Here is a 22,557-nt window from a genome sequence, read left to right as displayed (position 1 = left end):
GCCAAACAGCGTAGAAGAGGAAAACAATTTTAGAGAGAACTAAAAACCACTGGGAATTGCTTTAATAGCTAAATGGGGGAAATGTAAAGATAAGAGAAACCATCAGAGATAAAACTTAGCCTGAAATAATGAGGCTAGCTTCAAGCCACAGTTTAGGATTTTTAGTTGTAAAGTAAGCCAGTATTGAGTGTTGACAAGATTAAGGATTTTTAAATATACATCAAATAAGTGATGTCCAAATTCCCTCCGATCTTCCCCAAGGGGTATGACCTAGTCAGGGTTGGGATTACAGGAGTCTAAAATGAAATTTCTTACCCAAGGTAACTGGGGACATCAAAGGTTTAAAGAAAGTAAAGGTCTGGGTAGAAGTGTCAAAGCCCAAGGTAGACGACTCAAGCCAGAAGGAATGTCTGGGAAATTAGTAAAACTAAAGGAGAATGAACGATCAAAATTAGAAGTGGCATTGATGTCAGACATACAAGGAGTCTAGGGGTCAGAGAGATAACAACAGATGAAATATGTTGGAAGCAAGAGGGGAAAGACAGATTTCTGAGTGATTACCTAGAAAAACACATTGGTCTAGCTAACAAGCAGTAGATAACTGAGTATACCAGACTCAGCTATAAAAAGGTGACCAACTTTAGAGTCCCCACTCTAGGAATGATGCAGATATTGTGCTTTGGTCTGTTTCAAAGTATCCAACTTGAGAGACTGCTCTGACTCCAGGAATGAAATCGATCACCTAAAACATTTCCAAGACTTCCTTTTTGAAAATGCCTTCAGAGTTTTTAAGTTTACCATATAGTTATTTATACTTAGGTATCACTGTATTTTGCAAAGCACTTTCATATGCATCGTATCTCACAAAGTCACTAAATTTCACGTCTGAAGAAACGCTGTAGTCCCCTTTACCTTCAGTGGTGATCCACTTCAGCTGCCTTTGGACAGTTTCATTTCCTCCCCTACCTGGCAGGGAAGTGAAAGCCAGACAAAGGAGCAAAGCAGGGAGCAGAACAGAAGGAGAAGCTGGCCTCTAGGTTCTGGGGCACCATTCATAACCATCCACTAAGATGGAATTTTCCCAGATTTTCAACATAACTAATGATTTCCTGACTGAAAGCAGAAACCAGGATGTGAGCTTTCCAGGCAATTAATTCTTTAAAGTCACTATGCTAAGTGTTCATAGAAGGGCTTCAAAAAAATCTTAAATCATAGAAAATGTTTTTCATTTGAAGGTATCTTGGGTTTATTTATAGTGTACTTTTTAAAAACTTATTTCAGGGAATGAATTGGGTCACAGAGTTACGGAATGCTATATTTTTTTTTCTTTTTGCTCACCCTAAGCCTCATTTTATGAATGATTTGTAAGAGACTTTTAAGATTTGTTCCAAAAGAGGACTTTCAAACATGTTTTGAGCAGCATCTCCATCATCAGAAAAATGTGAATTTTACAAAGTAAGAGAATGTCTTCCACTGAGATATTGCAGTGAAGAAGAGCATGGACTTTGGGCCTAGAGAGCTTGAATTAACATCATGGAATTCACAGCTACTACCTGTATGTGAAACTGTTAGTAACTCAGTTGTGTCTGACTCTTTGTGACCCCATGGACTGTAGCCTGCCAGACTCCTCTGTCCATGGAATTCTCTAGGCAAGAAGGGAATGGCTACCCACTCCAAGTATTCTTGCCTGGAGAATTCCAAGGATAAAGGAGCCTAGTAGGCTACATGTAGTCCATGGGGTCGCAAAGAGTGGGCTATGACTGAGCGACTACTACTTTCACCTGTGTGTGACCCAGTCTCGTGACTGAGCCTTTCAGGGCCTTACTTTCCTTATTTTTAAAATGGGGATGAGAGCACTGACCTGATGGAGTTGTTGCATGATTAAATTAATTGATAGCTATAAAATGTTTTTATAGTATTTGCATAAGTGATAATTATCATTACCTAATTAGAGTGAAAAAGTTGGCTTAAAGCTCAACATTCAGAAAACGAAGATCATGGCATCTGGTCCCATCACTTCATGGGAAATAGATGGGGAAACAGTGGAAACAGTGTCAGACTTTATTTTTGGGGGGCTCCAAAATCACTGCAGATGGTGACTGCAGCCATGAAATTAAAAGATGCTTCCTCCTTGGAAGGAAAGTTATGACCAACCTAGATAGCATATTGAAAAGCAGAGACATTACCTTGCCAACAAAGGTTCGTCTAGTCAAGGCTATGGTTTTTCCTGTGGTCATGTATGGATGTGAGAGTTGGACTGTGAAGAAAGCTGAGCGCCGAAGAATTGATGCTTCTGAACTGTGGTGTTGGAGAAGACTCTTGAGAGTCCCTTGGACTGCAAGGAGATCCAACCAGTCCATTCTAAAGGAGATCAGCCCTGGGTGTTCTTTGGAAGGATTGATGCTACAGCTGAAACTCCAGTACTTTGGCCACCTCATGGGAAGAGTTGACTCATTGGAAAAGACTCTGATGCTGGGAGGGATTGGGGGCAGGAGGAGAAGGGGACGACAGAGGATGAGATGGCTGGATGGCATCACTGACTCGATGGACATGAGTCTGAGTGAACTCCAGGAGTTGGTGATGGACAGGGAGGCCTGGTGTGCTGTGATTCATGGGGTTGCAAAGAGTCAGACACGACTGAGCGACTAAACTGAACTGAACTGAACTGAATTAGATTCATAAAATTCTAAACTTCATTCCTGACAGGAAAAATACCTCATTAATTTACAGTCACCTATCTGAAGTTTTGAGAAGATTGTGATGCAAAGCTACAAAGTTAAAGTAAGTTAGTTCTATTCATGGTGGATAAATAATAATTTAATTATGTCTGACAAGAGTTTGTTTTATAAATAATATTACTCTCCCTTTGAATTTATCTTTAAATCTCATTTCATATATAAGAACTATATACTAAGAATATAATATGTATATATAATATGTAGGAATTATATAAGTATATATAACATATATATATATACACAATGGCAACCCATTCCAGTACTCTTGCGTGGCAAATCCCACGGACAGAGGAGCCTGGTAAGCTGCAGTCCATGGGGTCGCTAAGAGTCAGACACGACTTCACTTTCACTTTTCACTTTCATGAATTGGAGAAGGCAATGGCAACCCACTCCAGTGTTCTCGCCTGGAGAATCCCAGGGACGGGGGAGCCTGGTGGGCTGCCATCTCTGGGGTCGCACAGAGTCAGACATGACTGAAGCGACTTAACTGTAGCAGCATACGTATATTTAAGAACATATATATATACACACACACACATATATATATATACATATGTGAGTATATATCAGAACTGAATCAATGGACATGAGTTTGAACAAACTCTGGGAGAGAGTGAAGGACAGGGAAGCCTGGCATGCTGCATGCAGTCCATGGGGTTGCAAAGAGTCAGACATGACTTAGGGACTGAATAACAACAAAAAAAAAATATATAAGAATTATACACTGAGAATAAAGATTAGATTCTGTTTGAAAATTTTAGCTGAGTGAATGACAAGTTTTTCTATCTCCAGGTATACAGCCTCTGATAGAGACAGCCAGTGTCCACAACCAAATTCATACAGCCTGCTGGTTGCTTGAGGTGTAACTAGAGAAGCCGCTATAACGCAGACCTTCTCAAATCCATCCAAGGTCAAGTTGCACATCATCTTGTCACTCTGCTTCCTGACAAGAACCTTCCCTTCCCATTTGCTTGTTAACCCATTTCCACTGCCCATTTTTCATGTTTCCACAATCTACATTGTTCTAAAACAGAATGAAGTAGTTTGTTTGCTTCATCCAGGATAAAGAAAGGGGGAGGGTGGATTTTTCAAGTGAAAATCTCTTTGATGAAAGAGACTCATCCTGTTTAATTTGCAACAATATGTCTGTAAACACAGCCTAACAGACTTCTGTGAATTGGAAGCATTCTTTCATTCATTCATAAAACAATTATGCAAGGTATCTTTTAGCCCAGAACAAACCAAGTCCTTCCCTTTGTTTGGACGAAAAATACCCGCTTCCATAAATATATAATATGTCAAGTGGTGACAAGTGCAGCAGAGGAAAACTAAGCAGGGTAAGTGGAGTGAGATGGGGGCGGGAATGCTACTTCAGATAGAGTGGTCTCAGAAGGCCTCTCTAAGGAGGTGACATTTGAGAAAAGACCTGAATGGCAAGTACAAAGTCCAGTACTGGCCAGCACGGTTGAAGTAAAGAGAATGCATGGGGAGTGACAGGGAATGATATTTGCATTTATTTCTACTTCATTCTCAAAGCTATTGGGACATTGATTTCTCTAGAACAGATCATACCAGGCCATATAGGGTCTTGTAAGGACTGTGGCTCTTACTCTAAATGAGATGGGAAACCATGGGTAGGGGAGATACAGATTATGATTTCACATTTTTTAAAGGATTGCACTGACTTTCTGTTAAGAATAGATTGTAGAAAGGCAAGAGTGGAATTAGGAGACTGGTGAGCAGTGGAGTCGGGATGAATGATGCAGGTAAGAAATGACAGCAGCTGGGATCAAGATGTTAACTGTAGACGTGGTTGGAATATGGTTACATTTGGAATTAATTTCTCACTGTCATTTCTGGGCCTTAATTCATGTAGTTCTTTGGTGCAATCTTTAACTTTGTGCCCATCAGAGCATATCATGATTATTTATGTGTATATCAGTCTCCAGGAGTTGGTGATGGACAGGGAGGTCTGGTGTGCTGCAGTCCATGGGGTCACAAAGAGTTGGACACAACTGAGTGACTGAACTGAACTGATATCAGTCTCCTCCAGATAAAAGTTATCCAGAAGCAAGCCAAACTCTTACTACTTTTATATTTCTAATCTCTAGGATTTTGAAGGTGCCCAACAAACATCTTTGGAGTGAGTGCATCCCCAAGTGTGTCCTTCTGGATATGGATTAGCATAGGTTTTATTTTTTATTTTTTAATATTTTATTTTGTTTTTTAACTTTACAATATAGTATTGGTTCTGCCATATATCAACACGAATCCGCCACAGGGATAAGCATAGGTTTTGAAGTCAGTTTCAAAACCAGAGAGGGCAACCTGAACTATGGAATAACTCAGAAAATATTTCTAGAGAAATCAGTGATCCAGTAGGGGTGGGAGGAAATAAGTACATGCAAATGTTAGGGTTTTTAAATTCAATAATTAAGCCCAGTTTTCACTCACAAATGTCCTCCATATGTGTGCCTAGTTTCTTGACTACGGTACTTTAATAAAATAGGTGTTGTGCTTGATTAAATGTTATATCATAAAATAATTCTAGGAAAAACATCTATATGTTTATAATATGCATATGTGTTTATGCACATGTGTATGAATAAAACATGTATGAAAGAACCCAGGAATATAATATTGCCCACTAAGTGGTCCACTAACCAAACTGCCGAAACAGGGTTGCAAAATCCATTTTAATATATGATAAGTCAATATCCTATATGACACATAAAATATTTGTAGTGTAAACCTATAAGCCTGGCTAATAAATTGGTGTCAAGATTCTAATTTGTTTTTCAGTTACATTTAATTTGTTAGGCAGTAGTTAAGCCTGATTTGTGAAGATATCTACACTGACTCTCATGATAGTAACCTCCACCACCATCCTAACCTCTTTAAACTTCAAGGAATGCATGGACTATTTAAGTGCAAACCTTTCACAGGGTAGCAATTCTTTGACAATGTATCATTCTCAGTTGGGTATATCAAGTAAAGTTTTAAAGGAGGGAGAGGAGAGTATTTCATTTGGAGGCATGCTCCTACATTTATTATGTTTGAGCAACATAGAGAAAGTTAATGTGGCTACAGAAAGTGGATTATATACTATGGCTCTGCAGATAATGGAGTTTTTTGGAAGACTGTCTTTATATACAAATAGGCAAATATGGAAGTTGGGAATGAAAGTTTGTAAACAGGTAAATATGGATAGTCTATTGGTGAAACTTAGTTTTATCTATTAACTTTCTGAAATAACTCATGTATTATTTTTCACTTAGCAAAAATGGTATCACCTAATTGAAACAAAAATGCTCTATACTTTATACTTTAAACAACGATCTTGCTAGTTCAAATTAGGTCTCAAAGGTTATAGATGGGGGAAAACCAAAAACATCATGATTCTGTGACACCACAGCCTAAGCAAGTCACAGAAAGTAGGTAACTGTTTTGTAAGAAAAGAAAGAAGGCACAAAGTAGATATTAATTAATTAGGTATGATACAGATACATTTTTCTATGTAGCACTGTAATGTGAGTAAAAGCTGACTTATGGTGGAGCTCACAGGCAAGTTAGAAAGCTATTTACAATGTTAGTATAGGAGTTCTCTACACAGATTCTAAAGTCTCTTTCTCTCTTTCTCTCTCTCTCACACATACACACTTTACAGGCTATTTAGGATGACTTTTGACAACTCTTTTTGATAAGCCAATTAATTAGTTAAAATATTTTAGAAATGTTGTTATTGTTTTAAATAAGTTATTGCAAGCCCAGGACAATTTTTTTCTAGCAATTATGCTATAATAGATAGTCTGAGAAACTTTAAATATAGGGTAAAAGTTAGAGTACATTTTTTTTTTTTTAATGAAAGACTGAGTTAAATAGTGTATTGTGTTGTGTTAGCTGCTGTCGTGTCTGACTCTTTGCAACTCCATGGACTACAACCCCATGCCAGGCTCCTGTCAGAGAATTTTCCAGGCAACAATACTGGAGTGGGTTGCCATTTTCTTCTCCAGGGGATCTGCCCAACCCAGGGATCGAACCTGGGTCTCCTGCATTGCAGGAAGATACTTTACCATCTGAGTCACCAGGGAAGTAGCAGAAATATTAAAAATCAAAGTACTAAAAAGAAAGAAGAGGAACCCAAGTTGGAAAGGAGGAAGTAAAACTACAATTGTTCATAGATGACATCATACTATAGATAGAAAACCCTGAACATGCCACCACCAGAAAACTACTAGAGCTCATTAATGAATTCAGTAACGTTGCAGGATACAAAGTTAATGTATAGAAATCTGTTGCATTTCTACACACTAAGAATTAATCATCAGAAAGAGAAATTAAGGAAACAACCCCATTTACAATTGTATCTAAAGAATAAAATATCTAGGAATAAATCTACCTAAAGAGGTAATAGACCTATGTATGGAAAAATATTAAGACACTGATGAAAGAAATTGAAGATGATGCAAACGGATGGAAAGATATGCTGCGTTCATGAACTAGAAGAATTAATACTGTTAAAATGACCATACTACCAAGGCAATTTACATATTTAATGCAATCCCTATCAAAATCCCAAATGAATTTTTTTTTACAAAATTAGAACAATTTTAAAATTTGTATGGAAACACAAAACATCTCAAATAGCCAAAACAACCTTGAGAAAGAAGAATGGAGCTGAAGGAATCATGCTCTCTGATTTCAGACTATACTACAAGGCTACAGGAATCAAAATAGTATGGTACTGGCATAAAAACAGACACAGATCAATGGAACAAAATAGACAGCCCAGAAATAAACCCATGCATTTATGGTCAACTAATTTACAGCAAAGGAGGCAAGAACACACAATGGAGAAAAGACAGTCTGTTTAATAAATAGTGCTGAGAAAACTAGACAACTGCATGGAAAAGAATTATATTAGAACATTCTTTAATACCATACACAAAAGTAAACTCAAAATCTAAGACCAGATACTATAAATCTCCTAGAGGAAAACCTGGGCAGAACATTCTTTGACATAAATCAGAGAACTATTTTTTGAATCTGTCTCCTAAAGTGGAGGAAACAAAAGCAAAAATAAACAAATAGGGCCTAATGAAACTTAAAAGCTTTTGCACAGCAGAGGAAACCATTGACAGAATGAAAAGACAATACACTGAATGGAAGAATGTATTTACAAATGATATAACCAATAAAGGATTAGTATCCAATGTTTTCCCAGTAGTCATGTATGGATGTGAGAGTTGGACTATAAAGAAAGCTGAAGGCCAAAGAATTGATGCTTTTGAACTGCAGTGTTGGAGAAGACTTTTGAGAGTCCCTGGGACTGCAAGGAGATCCAACCAGTCCATCCTAAAGGATATCAGTCCTGGTTGTTCATTGGAAGGACTGATGTTGAAGCTGAAACTCCAATACTTTGGCCACCTGATGCAAAGAGCTGACTCATCTGAAAAGACCTTGATGCTGGGAAAGATTGAGGGCAGGAGGAAAAGGGGACGACTGAGGATGAGATGGTTGGATGGCATCACCAACTCAATGGACATGAGTTTGGGTGAACTCTGGGAGTTGGTGATGGACAGGAAGGCCTGGCGTGCTGCGGTTCATGGGGTAGCAAAGAGTCAGACACGACTGAGCAACTGAACTGAATTGAACTGATCCAACATATATAAATGTCTCAGATCAAAGATGATTACATTTTGATGAGAAAAAACTGCTCAACACCACTTTAGTGCTGAACATCAGCAAATTTTCTAATTGGCATCAACTGTCTTTTCCCTTTCTTTTCCTTATTCCCTCAGCACCCTATATCCATATCCACTAAGAGTTCACACGTTAATTCTGCACCAGGCTCTGCTTCAAGCTCTCCTTTGGCATGATCCCATGTATTACCACTTACATCATTCTTACTTTAGCCACTCATCCCTAGACATATTCCAAACTTAGAATCTTCTCTTCTTTCTTAGGAAAACTCCCTTGTCCTAGACTGCCACATTCCATGCTACTCTAGAAAAAAACAGCATGTGCTAACACATTAATATGTACAAATAACACTACCTACTTCACTCATAAAGTGGCAACTTAACATTCAGGATTATAATTACCCAAAGGAGAACTACAACTGCTAGAAATTTTCAGGTAAATTTGTAGCAAGATAATCATTTCAGAGAGGTGACTGTCTTTGGATGTTCTTCAGATCCTCTAAGTATTTGCTGATGTACTAGAAATAACACACTGCTTCATCAAAGGCTGATGGTCCGTCACACAAACAAGTAACCAGCATGTCTCGGGCCCCTCCAGTGTTCTTCCCCTTTCTAGGTCTTAGCCATGGTAGTTTACAGCATGGTATTTAGACAAGTTATAGAGGCCAGAGTCAAGTCATACTCACAGCCTTCTGCAGCAAAGGCTTCTTCTTGGAAAGAGAATTAGGAAAAGCAGATGGTGAATGTCACATTGGATCAGCTGTGCTGTATGGGCAGCAGAGAGGGGTCTCAGTGGACTCTGTGTTGTCCACCCTGGGCATTAGACAGCAATGCACATCTGACTTAGGCTGCTCTTATGACGAACAACTACCAAACACTCATTGTTTTGATGTAAAGAGCCCTGTGGATTGCTTTTGATCTGCCTATTAACAAAGACAAGAAAAGACAGCCAGGTTACTTCTTAGAAGCAACAAGAAAGACATTTTCCCTTGAAAATGTGCAAGATACATCCCTGCTGGAAAACACACACACACACACAAAACAAACAAACAGAAAATGAAAATCCTTTTATCCCGAATCTGTGGTTTGCTTTCTTGTATTCCTCAGCACACATGAATATGTGAAAATGCACAGCATTCAGACGTGCAGCTTGATCGAGTGATAATCTCTTATAATGTTCCTCTATTTAAAGCAACGAACAGATGGAGGGTTTATGAGCAAGGCTGGTAAAAGTAAAAGCAAATGATTGTAATAGTTGTACTTTTAATAGGATTCCCTGCAATCAAAAACATTATTCCCCAAGGAACAAATTGTTCTATAAAATTACATTACTTAGGAAAGAGACAGTCCGCCCTGCCTTTGCTGAGGCGACAGAGGACTCCAGGATGGCCTTTACTGCAGGGACTCTCAAGTCAGATGGGTGTTCTGGAAGGACACAGGGCTACCCGGCTCCACAATCCCGAAGAAGAAACTCAGTGGAACAGGGTCAAAAGTAGAAAGACCAAGCGGCGAAAGGGGGTATAAAGTATGTCTGAGCTTGGACTAAATTTATTACCTTCTAATTCTCTACTTTGAAAAACAAGGTTTGGGAAATTCCTAGGGATTTAAGCTAAGCATGCCGCATTGCTCTCCTCTCTGCCAATTCAGACCAAAATCTCGCTCAAGCACAGCAAATCTTCCTTAACAAACAGTGGAACTGTAAACAACCCAACACTAATTCGTTATCATTATCCCTCTTTAAGAGAAACAGAACTCACTATAATTCTATCATTAAGATGAATATACTGTTTTAAGGCCTTTACGTAAATTATAATTAAAGCTAATCTCAATGAAAGTTATTACACCATTTTGGAAGAAAATAAACAACCCAAAGAGAGGGAAACAATGTGGTCCATAACTCGCTCCAAAAATATTTTTTGCCTCCAAAGCTCGCATTGAGGGAGACATTCCTGCGCATGATACAAATGGTTCTGACATTAAGAAAAGTAAACAAGTAAGAAAAATAAAGATGGAAAAATTCTGTGGTCAGTTCACAAGTGCTTTTTTATTGTTTGAGGCAGGGTTAAAGCCTTTTATAAAGACAAGGATATATGTGCCACAAGATTGGATGTGACATTGGACTAGTCTAGCTGCCCTTGCACAGGACTCCGGCTGCCCGTAATATGCCATGGACGAAACACGTGCTGGTGCTTTTAAACAAAGAACCAGGGTGGGGCTGAATACAGCTCACTTAAAGCATTATTTCAATGCTGTTTCAAAAAGAGTAAAGATACTTGACGCTGGTTATTAATGGATTTGAAAGATAAAGCCAAACATTTAATATTCTCTAATTATTAATGGCCCTAAGGATTTTGATCTAAATTTGTCTCAATAACTGATTACCGAATGTTGTGTGTAATCTACAAGAGGGACTCCTGCCAACCCCAGCGCAAGTCATTCAGGGACTGTGTTCACTCAGTAGGCCAGAGGCCATGGAAATGGACTTGAACAGAGAAAGCGGGCTCTTCTTGGGTGTCTCAGGGGTTCTGAGACTTAAAGACTTTTACCATAGCAGCTCTCTAGTCTTTTGGTATCCATAACTAGGAATAAGTCTTATTTATGTTTTGTTGTCCTTAAACTAACCGAATACTGGGAGACCCTGGACAATGAACACTTGGTCTAAATCAAAATAAACATAAATGCTACTGTGTCAAGAGCAAATAGCCTTTCAAACATCCTTTACTGGTGTACCAGTATATTACATGGAATTACAGCCATCCAACCAGCATGATCATGCTCATTTTCCTTGTAACATTAGGACTGGAATATAAACAAAGATATACAAAGACCATCTCACAAGCTGTGGGATTTCATTTCTGAGAGATTCTGAGAAATTAAATTCAAAGGGTTTGTGCCTTTTATTAAACTGTTTGGTCTCGTGAGTGTTTTCTACAGTCTCCACTTTCCTTTTTAACTTCCTGACCTATTGCTCTATCTTTTATCACTTCACTACCTTTATATAGCACCCAAAGGAGTAAGCCAGCTCCAAATACACATATGGCCATAGACGTAGCTGGGAGGGTATGTGGTTAAAAATAAATAAATAAGAGTCCCCGGATAGAACCCAGTGTTGGGAAAGATGCCTGACACTGCCTAGTATTCAGGGGAAGAAGAGGATTTAGAAATGAACAAAACATGGTAAAATCCATGCTTTCGAAGTCAAGGTTTAGTGACAGCAATTTACTCCAAACAACAAATTGTAAGAGCACAAAGCTCATCATAAAAATACAACATGGCTAAGAACTCACCTCTTCTGTTCTCCAAAAAACTGCAAACTGAAATGAATTGCCCGTGATAAATATGCTAAAGGATGATGAGGATGGGGTGGGAGGGGACTATGCAGAATACCAAAGATTAAGATTTAAGGGAAATAACAGAAAGGAGGCTTCCTCTAAACTGACTCTGTCACTAAAAATTAACCCACAGCACAATGGTATCAGAAGGATCTCTGCTCAATAGGCAAGCTGAAGACACAGTCTCTCGCACTTGACGACAACCACTGAGCATGCTCAGGGAGGCCCCAGGTGTGACCTCTGCTCCCCTGTGAGTAGTGGAGGGGCCAGGCAATCTATCATGGTGTTCATCCTGTCAGCCCTGGTGCTTCGCCACCACTGTCTGTCACCCTAGTGGATGAGACCTGCTTAAGGGCAATCATGTCAATCTCTCTGTGACCACTCAGTCTAAGGCAGAAGGATGATCCTGACAGGCCTGGCCAAGTCAGCAGAAGGTACCAAAAGCTGAAGTCATAGCTTTCCTACAGAGAAGGGTTGTAGGCCATTATCTTTTCATTTAGCTTTTCCTTTATTTTTGCTTTTTTTTTCTCACTCTCATGTCACTGGCTAAGGCACAGAGAACTTGCCTTTCAGAGCTGGTCGTCACGGATGAACCTGTTGCCCTCTGAGTTTTTCCCGTAGTAAACATAGCGGCACTTCCCCAGGACACCTGCAAATTAAAAGATACACAATTATTCCTGGCGGCACAAGTATTATAGCAAGAAAACACTGGTGCTGCGTGGCACAAATATAATCACAAAGCCCATGGGCGGTGGCAAACGGATTAAGCCCCCAAAGGGAAGGACCCTACTTCCTCGTCCTCAGAGTTGACATTCAAATGAAATGTCAGCAGAGCACAGGCTCCTAGGAAGAATATTTTTCCTGAATGATTTGTCGCTCACATTTTAAAGAATTTTCTAGTTTGGCCAATTACTTCTCAAAACAAAGCAAAACCCTCAATTCTCTCTCCAAGTTCCTTTAGTAGACTTTCTAAAAATGGAAAATTAAGAATTAAAAGATGGGCTCAGCCCAAACAAAAGATATAAAACAATCCTTCCAGAATGTGGAATTTCAAATCCTTTATCATGAATCAATTTTGTTAATATCCAGGCAGAACCTTCCAAATCGCAGCAGACATCAAGTACATAATGGATGATTAAGGAAGGATGGCATTCGCAAACGCCCCATGGAAAGTAACAGTGTCTCTGCCAGTAAATGGTTTCTTCTTACAGGGGTCCTGAACTATACTCTCAGGTTGGAATGCACTTGATTTTCATCTTCAGTTTTATTTTAAATAATTTTCTGGCTCCATATACAGCTTTTCTGTCTTTCACAGAGATTATAAGAGGACTTTAAATGATGCCCCTAGAATAAGGTCAAACCTTTCAATCAACTCATCGTTTACCCTAAATACCCATAAGAAATCACTTGCCATAGTTCTTTTGAAAGCTTTGAAGGATTATTAAGAAAACACAAGTTTTTTGTGTGAAAGTATTCATAACAACAATTTGATTTTTGCCACCTTTGGTTTCTTTCCTTCTAATTTTAGAAAAACTAAATTAAAACTCAGTTTCATGGAGTTATCTTATTACTAATAGTACTTGAGTCTCTGAAATGTGCATAACCAGAAAAAAAAATGTGTCCATAACACATAAATTCATGAAATACAAATCTGTCTGTAAAAACAGTTACCTATATACATGTTTTTCCCTATTATTTTGATAGTGTAAAACTAACAATCACCATCTACTATTCATCATGGATAAATTAGCACTTGAAAATCAAGCAGGTTCTTCACATCAGAAGTCCTACGTGGTGAATACTTGGGTCACTGTACAGGAGATATTTCTCCACTACAGAACTATAGACCGTATTCTTCAACATGGATTAAAAATGACTTAGAAACTTTTAAAGACAAGGCAGATGTTCCTTGGTTTGGATGACTTGGGATAACATGGAGAACTGCTGGGGTCACAGAATCTCTGCAAGTTTGCAATCGAGAGAGGATGACATCATTTCATGGCCTCAGAATGGGCCTTGGGCTGGCTGTCATCACCTCTGTTTCCTGCCAGGGTCCCCTGAGAAAGCCCACTGTGGACCACTCCTCACCTTGGCCATGCTTTGTTTCTCCTTGGCCCCCAGGCCCCAAGTTCTGCTTTCCAGTATTGGTCTGGTCCCTGGAAACACTGAGGTTGGATGAAACCTCCCTGAGACCCTTCTTGGGGCCTAAATTATTCTTTCGGCTGTTGACACTGAGCTGTTCCCTTTAGTGTGCTGAATTACACAACACTTGGAATTGTGCTAACATGGTCATCAGAGCCAGGACAGGTCTGTGGGCATATAGCTCTTGAGGCTGCAGTCCTGGAACAGCACCCACTACAGGCCTGGGTTGGGAGTGTCTCAAAAGTCTTTGAAAATCCACAAGGGGCTTCCTTAAACATAACTGATTCCAAGGAATCCTCAAGAATGTGGAAGGATGAGGCTACAGGATGTTAATTTCTCTCTACAGCACCAGGACAGCAAGAATTTTTATAAAAAGAAATGAATAGGGCTGTCAGATGTTATAAAGAACATAGTCTTTCTCTTGAGTGAAGGAACGAAAGGCAGATACAGACACACACATATACACGTGAACACACACACACACACACACACACACACACCATCAGTGGGTGCATTTACTGCAGGAAACTCTCCAGCACATTGGGGATTGAATTTCTTCTCTCTGCACTCTCTCCATGGCAAACTTCAACTGCAGACCTTGCCTATAGAGAACCTGGATAGCAACTGCCCTTCTAGAAACAGGCTGGATATTCCTGAACGTGGGCTGTAATGTGGAGGGAGGGAGTGTGTTCTGAGGCATGTGCAACCCTGCCCTTCTATTCTGGTCGGCACTGATAAAAGTCCTTTTTAAGGCCTGCCCTGTTCCTGTGGGCCTGAAAGTGAGAAGGTTTATAGACACCCCAGTGAGAAAGGGCTGTTTGATGAATGCAGGAGACTGTGGCAAAGTGTCAGAGCTTGGAAAATGAGGCAAGGACATGAGGTATTAATATTGTCAATGATCTCTTGACGGGAAAACAGATACCGCGCTCACCCTCAGATTTAAATAGACATCAAGTGCATTAATGACAAGAGGGCCGACTTCAAACAAAGGGGCTGTGTGGTGGGGAGCAGAGCCAGTCTCCGGGCTGGCATAACCTGATCTGAAAAGACACTGTCAGGGCTCGAGACAGGCCCAGGATTGTGTGCGGTGACAGAAAACAGAGATGCTGACAGAGATACCAGAGCCATATTATGCCAAGGATATTCTAACACTGTCTGCTGCTCTAACAAAAGCTGACATCACTCTCCAGCACTTGGGGTCTTCTTCGCCTGCTCCTGCACAGCGTTTCTCCCCAGACATCATTACGAAACTTGCTACCACGGCCAAGTTCCTAGCAGCCCTGTTCCATTAGAGCACTGGGGTCATGAGGCCCGAGGATGACCTCAGTCAATCTAAATTTGGACTCTGCAGGAGGACCACACTCATACCCCCTGATATCCTGGCTACTTGAGGTGGTCAGAGCGCCAAGGTGCGAGGAGCTGTCACCTTGAATAAAATCTGGAAAGGAAGGCCTTCAGTCTGCGGGCTCCTCCAGGAAGGCGCAGGGACAGCCTGGCAGCCTGACAATGAAATCCAGCTGCTGCTGCTCCCCTGGGGAGAAAGGTGGTGCAGCTAGCGACAGTTAAAGTCAGATGAGATTTCTGAACTTGAACCGCCAACGACTGCTTAAATTGACCAAGTGGTAGCCTCCGCTGACCTGAGCTCACAGCTGGGAATGGATAACCCTGCCCCCAAAGAGGACTTTCATGCTTAATAAATAAATAAGTAAATAGCATTAACATGGAGCGGGGGGCGGGAAGCCAGCCCTAAGACTTCATTTGTCATGAAGGTTATTTGTGACCTAATAGGATCTGTTCATAAATGAAGGGACACGGTGACGGTGTGTTTTCCTCTCTCTTGTTCTCCCCCAGCCTTCCTTTTCCATCAATGGCAACTGCCATAAACTGTGAAAACTGTGGAGGAAACAGTTTGCTTGGAAAGAACGCTTTGATGGGGAGGCGCTCCGAGGTTGGAATTCGGGAACCCGCTGGTGGTGACTCGGCAGGCGGTGGTCTCTGTGTACATCTGCAATGCATTCACTTGTTTGTATCTCTTCAAACTCTAAATGTCTTGGGACTAGATGGGGAACAACACATTTAATGGTGTATGCAGTGTTTTTAATTAAAATATCTGGCTTTGCCCATAATAAGTGAAGCAGGCTCGCTGCGAATCAGGCTGACGTGTAGTCTGCATGGGGGTTTCTTTTGGGGAGCCCTGACAGTGCCCTGTCCCCTTGGGAATCTTCTCCTACCAAATGGGACAATCTGATTTTTCTTAAGTAGCCAGCTCTGCCATCACTGTAAGCTCTTAAAACTTTAGCTCTGGAAACAATATGTCAGGGGAAATCTATTTTAAAGAGGTCCTTTATCTTTAAAATGTCCCCCACCCCCACACTGGGATGGGTGTTCTAATTATGCAGGTTAGGTTATGACCTTGGGGCTGCCTGGGGGTTGGGATTCAGCATCTTTTCTTGGCTGCACCAGTGTGGCCATGGTCAGATAGGACTGAGGAAAACTCTAAGTGTCCTGGAAAGGACAGCTTTGGATACCCTTGCAGAGGCCAGCAAACACCCCAGGACTTGCTGACATCCCATATGGCCTTGTCTTACCATCTATTTAGTAAGGGGAGGTGGGGAAAGACCTGTATTTAAAGCCAGTTTGGCCCCTAACAGCTGAGGACACATACCCACATATGTTCCCTCACTGGGCTGGTTTTCCCACTTGTAAGATGAAGGCAAGGGGCCAGATATCCCAGAGTTCCACCTTGCTTGTGAAATAGATGATTCAGCATTTCTGAATGTTTCCCTTATGAAGATAAGGATGCCAGGTACCACACTGCCTGATGTAGGAGACAGAGCCAACGGTTAGTTAATCAAAATTTGATTTGGACCAAGTCAGCTCTTGAAACCCATCCAGCCCATTTTCCCATAATACATAAAAGGGAGCTCTGCTGGACCTCCAAACACCCAAGGAAAGAATTTCCACTCACTTTCTTGCAACCTGCATTTCATACCCAGAGCTGGGACATGCTCACCACTAATTAGCTCATGTCTCCCTAGCTTTGACATAGCTCGAGTCTCCTAACTCTATGGTCAACAGAACTGAAGACTAAATATCAGAGTAAATGGTCTACCATTTATATTTTAGCTGTGAAAGAATAATACTTTCCTCATACCAAAACTCATCTGATGATGGAATACCAGCTGGACCAATAAATTCATCTTTGTAACATGGAGAAAATATAGATTTTATTATCACTAATAACGTTAGTTTGGGTAGTCATTGCTTTAAATGCTATTATCACAAATGTATGTAAGTGTAACTGTGTAATGACAAACAGATTGTAATCTGTTTGTGATCACTAGCACCTTATAATTACTGTTACAAAATAAGCAAGGGACAGAGGACTCCTCATTCAACTCCTGTTCTCCCATCTGTACGGGTAAAGCAAGGAACCAGACTGTTTGTGGCCTCTAAAGAGTGATGATGATATTGTGAAGACGTGGGTGGGCCCAGAGATGGAAAGAATATTTGCAGAGTCTTTCTGGTTCATCATGGAAGGTTCTGTGTGACATTATACATAGTGTGAACATGTCGCCTCTACAATAATCCCTCCTCCTCAATTTCTAATACCCAGTGCTTCAAACAGTACTTGGTACTAAGGAGGTGTTCAATAAATATTTGAATAGATAAATTTAATACCATTCAAATTATCTGTACACAATTTAAACAGAATCCATAAAGTGAGGAATTTCAGTTGTTAAACACTCATACTTTAACCTTCGTTAAGATGACAGGCATCTGAAATGTTTTAAAAATATACACAGATTAAATATTTGCAAAGAAACAGAAGGCAACAGCCTCAATTCCTCAACACTGATGTTGTTTTTATGCTCAACACTTTCCTCCCACAAAAACAAAGCAATCAGGACGTCTGGTTGGAGAGAGTTCAGTGGACTGAAGGCACATTATCATCCAGCCTTAAGAGCTGTAAACATCGTACAGGGGAAAGGACATTCCCCAGAAAGCGCATTCCTCGGCCTTTGTTAAATGCAGGTCCTAAGTAAACCGGGAACTAGAAGGGATAAACAGCCATGCTTTATGGTCTTGAGAAGTGGCTGGAGCAATACTCCGAGGTCAGCCTGTGTGATGGACTATCAGCTCCACTGTGGACATCACACAGGATTTAGCAGAGCTTGCAGAACTGCAGGCTCCAAGTACAACAGCCTCCTTCAGCATAAGCTACTTAAGAACAAAGAAGAGATTTTTAAAGAAAACAAAAAGAAGAGAGATTTTAAAATGGTCTTAAGAGAAGGGGTTGCTTAGGAGCAGTTTTAGGGGAAGCAGGAAGGACAAAGTCTACTGTCCGTGGGGAGCATATTTTCCCTTCATTTGCAGACCCATCTGGGAAGCCTTAGGTTGGAAATAAAACGGGGAAAGGCTCTCCACCTGACCCATGGAAAGGGAGAGAAGACTAAGTGAGACTTCCTCCCAAACTAGCTGAGCATGATTTCAGGCAAGAGTCTCAGCTTATAATCTGCGTCTTTGCTGGAACAGGGTGCCATGGTGATGCATCACTTGCTAAACTCCAAAAGGTGTATAAGAGCTCCTGCTGTCCTCTCCATGGACTGGTGGGCATGCCATCCTTGCTAAGTTCTGAAGTGACCGCCTCAAACAGCGCTGCTCAAGGGAGGTTGTCTAGTCTCTTGAATGAGTGCACTTTTTTACTCTCTTCTCCTTTATTATATAAAACAACCCCAGGAGGGATATTCTCACCCTGCTCTGCTAACCCTGATATTTTGCCATGGTGGACCTCTGAATTCTGCCATTTTGACCCCCAGGGTGCTTTGGCTGAAGGCTTATGAATATAACACAAACTAGCCTGGTACTTTTTCTTTCAGAAAACATTAATTATTCAGAGAAAACTATATTTCATCAATTTAATTTAATTTTTAAATTCAAAGTCAAGCCATATTCTATTTTTAACATTTTCATTTTTCTTTTATTGAAATTATTTTCAAAGGGGATTAATTCTTTTCCATGTAATTTTTTACATTACGGTGAAATTCCTCCACCAGCTTTTGGCAAATATCAAATTTTACTGGTTATACCTTCTAAATCTCTTTAAGTCATTGATTTTCACAAGGTTACATTTCCTTGAGTAAAATTTTGCAGATGTAAATTGTGACAGGAAGAATTAAGTCCTCTGCTGAAGTTTAGACAACACATTTTATTGTGTGTCATTTTAGTTCACTTCAATTTGATTTTGTTTTCATTATTGCTACAAAGGCTAATTCCTTTCCATGAATTTGTGCAGTTTTCAATATGCCGACAAGATATAAATCTTTGGTCACTTTTTCATCCATAATAAATTGCATTATGTGCAGCTTAGTTGCTGTCAGTATATTCTGGATTAAGTAATGGCAGTTTGTATTTATTTTTAGCACAAAGAGTACACAGGACATATGTAAGTACTCTGGATGCACAAGAGGATCTACATCGTGGGGTTATAATACACTGCTTCTTACCAAATGCCATCCAAAAAACCACAGTAGGGGTCACCTCGTCAAGGGTTTGGATACATTTGGATACATTATACTGAAAGAAAGCTGGCACAAATGCTGGGCACCGTCTCCCTTTGAGGAAAGGACACTTGGCCACCGTGCTCAGCCCGCGCCAGTGAGGCCTGAAGGAAGGTTAAACTTTCTCCTGAGAGAGAACAGATTATATAGCCTCCTTAGACAAATGCTGGGCCTTGTCAAGTCTCACCCGTGTGTTTGTAAGGAAGAAAAAAGCTGGGGAAGGAAACCAGTCAGCAGGGAAAGTATCTCGGCAAAATCGCTACTGAAGGTGAGAGGAATGCAAGGCTGAGAAGCTGGTGCCCGCCCTGCCCCCCCCCCCCTGCGCCCCCTACCCCCTGCCAGCCTGAGGAGGCTGCAGGAACAGTCACGTGAGCAGGCAGACAAGTTGACATGTGACAGGCCAGAGCCTGTGGAAAATGCACTCGGGCTCCCAGGGCAGCTGAAATGAGGCTTGTCATTTTAGAAGAGAAGGAGGAAGGAGAGGATTAAAAAAGATGCAGGGCCAGTTTCTCCCTCAAATAACCTGTTAGTGGGAAACATGAAAGCGGGGGCAAGTCCGAGAGACAGGGGCACCTCTGAGTGGATCCCTGGTACCCAGATCCGCAGTCTCACTGTGAGCCCCCGGGCCCTGTGCTCTGGTTGCAGATGCTGCAGCCCCTCCCAGACCTGACCAGACCATTCAGTGTCCTCTCCACATTGAGGAAACACGAAGCTGACAGATTTAAAAGTTATCTGGCAGTGCATGTTTCCATGATGTGAATCCTGGAAGGGAAAAAGTCAACATGCTTTTCCTCAGATGTCAATGCTCTTTAAATTATTTTGTATTGGGGGTCGTGTGCGTAGGCAGAGATGGATGGGAAGGTATCCCAGGTCTGAGTGTGGGCTCCCTTGCTCCCTTGTTTGAACATCGGTAATATGCTTGGCTCTGACCTCAATACATGCTATATTTCAATCAATGAGGAACATGTAAATATCAGAGATCAAATGCCACAGTAAATATTTCCATGCTCCCATAACATCCCCTCTTCAGAAAACCGACTCAAACCAAACCAAAAACAAAAAGTAACAACCAATAACCCACCGTTGCTAAATCTTCTTAGCAACCCAAATTTGGAGTTTTCTTTTCAGGTTACATATATTTTTGTGTGTGTGCCAGTTAAGAATAAAGCCAGAAACGGTTTTCACTCTGACTTCCTAAACAATGATTCACTCATTCACTCCTATGATACTTGATTATTTTGCTGTGCTTTCTAGTAAGCTCGAACATAGAATAGGAAATTTTTCTTTGAAAGTATTTCTGTAAAGGTATTGAAGAATTCTCACTGAGACAGAATTTAAAGATCTTCATTTTCAGTAAAGGACCAAGAGGAGGTTCTAAGGGGCTTCCCCAAGGTCACACTACCAGGTCGGACATCATACAACTGCAATGCTATCTTTCTTGCCTGCTTGTAGGATCTCAGATCCCCGACCAGAGATCGAACCCATGCCCCACTGCAGCGGGAATGCAGATTCCTCACTACTGAACTGCCAAAGTCCCAGCAATGCTATCTTTCCAGTACAAATCCCTCTGAATTATAGGACACTGCCCTTAGGATAGAAGAATGTCAAAGATCCACAACCTAATTCATACCTACTTTTCCACCAGGGAAACTTGAATCCTTAAAGCCAGTTTGGTCTGTGTTCCCCTCTCCCCACCTCCCCATTCTAAGTAGGGTTTAATGGATCTGAGATGGGCTGCATTCCAAGTGTACACCAAGATGGGATGCAAATGAGTTCGGACTCATGAAGATCCCTCTGCGCTCCTCGCTGATGGACAGCCCACCAGCCAGGCTGTCAGTCAAAATGGACAGTGGTCACGTGGTATGGCTTCATTTTTATTTATTAAGTTTTTGACTAAAGAACTCAGAAATCTTTCAGATAGGAGACAGAAAAGGAAAAAAAAATTTTTTTCACCCCGTTATCACCTCTGTCATCCCTACCATGATTTCCACATTCATCTTTTCCACCTTTTACATGAGGTTGGGAGTGTGGCCACTAGAGGGCAGCATGAATTTAGGAAAAACAGCTGCTTTCTTTCTAAAAAAATTAAATAAATAACTGATGGCAACGATTCAGGGAGGGCCATTAAAGTCACACTGGGCTTTTGGTCGCCAATTATAGGTTCTGTAATGATCAATACGTCATGTTTGTTCAATCTGTGCTCAACGTTTCCTGAGAATGGGGTTACCAGACACCCCCCACTGCTCACCCCTCCTTTCAGATGCCTCTGGTCTGGATTTCAGGGACTAATTTTCTTTACCATCAATTGCTCTAATTAGTCTTCTAGGCTCAGGGTTTGGGGATATTTGCATATCACCTGTATAAATGTAAAGAAACATGCAAAGGTAAACAGAGATAGATTCCCATACTTCTTAGAAAAAGTTTGTTTTTATCAGGGAAGTCTACAAGGAAATAAGCCATTCAATGGCATGGAGTTACTAATCATCATTTGATAGCAAAAAAAGAAAAAAAAAGTGAAAAACATAAAAATTAAAGAAAAACTGGGTCAATAAAACATACAAAAAGCATGTGTGCTCCATCCATGCAAATCCTGGCTGCCTTCCACCCAAAGGTGGTCTTCCTTCTTAGAGTATCTGCCCGGGTTAATCAGAAAAGAGATGTAGACAAATGTAGGAGACTGGGATTAACACACACACACCACTACGCATAAAATAGATAACTAATAAGGACCTACTGTATAGGTAGGCAACTCTACTCAGTATTCTGTAATAACCTATGTGGGAAAAGAATCTGAAAAAGAAAGAGTAGATGCATGTATATGCATAACTGCATCACTTGGTTGCACACCTGAAATTAACACAACATTGTAAATCAACTATACTCCAACAAAAATGAACGAAAAAATAGTAAAAAAGAGGTAGAAATGACTCAAGTAAAAATAAAACTTATTCCAGCTTCTGTTTGATCATCATGTAGTTCCCCCATCACTGGCCTCTGGCACACGGGCCAGTGATTATTTTCATGCCCAGAGCAACAAATGACCACCTCCCTTGAGGAGAAATGAGGTATTCATGGGTTTCCA

The 22,557-nt window shown here is 40.7% G+C and overlaps 1 protein-coding gene and 1 long non-coding RNA gene across 2 annotated transcripts in view; one reads left to right on the top strand and one right to left on the bottom strand.

Annotated features, from left to right (window-relative positions):
- The window catches only part of LRMDA (leucine rich melanocyte differentiation associated), an 864,553-nt gene that overhangs the window by 27,681 nt on the left and 814,315 nt on the right, over positions 1-22,557 (bottom strand). Inside the window, exon 6 of the mRNA XM_010820667.4 lies at positions 12,339-12,421. Coding sequence (XP_010818969.2) covers positions 12,342-12,421 — 80 coding nt within the window. The 3' untranslated portion in view covers positions 12,339-12,341. The remainder of the gene's footprint in view (positions 1-12,338; positions 12,422-22,557) is intronic.
- Positions 2,509-3,773, top strand: LOC132344158 (uncharacterized). Its single transcript, XR_009493295.1, has 2 exons — positions 2,509-2,781; positions 3,531-3,773. It is a non-coding gene; the product is annotated as an uncharacterized lncRNA (long non-coding RNA).

Source organism: Bos taurus, chromosome 28, assembly GCF_002263795.3.
Source record: "Bos taurus isolate L1 Dominette 01449 registration number 42190680 breed Hereford chromosome 28, ARS-UCD2.0, whole genome shotgun sequence".
Classification (NCBI taxonomy): Eukaryota; Metazoa; Chordata; class Mammalia; order Artiodactyla; family Bovidae; genus Bos; species Bos taurus.
This window is presented reverse-complemented; position numbering and strand designations above follow the sequence as displayed.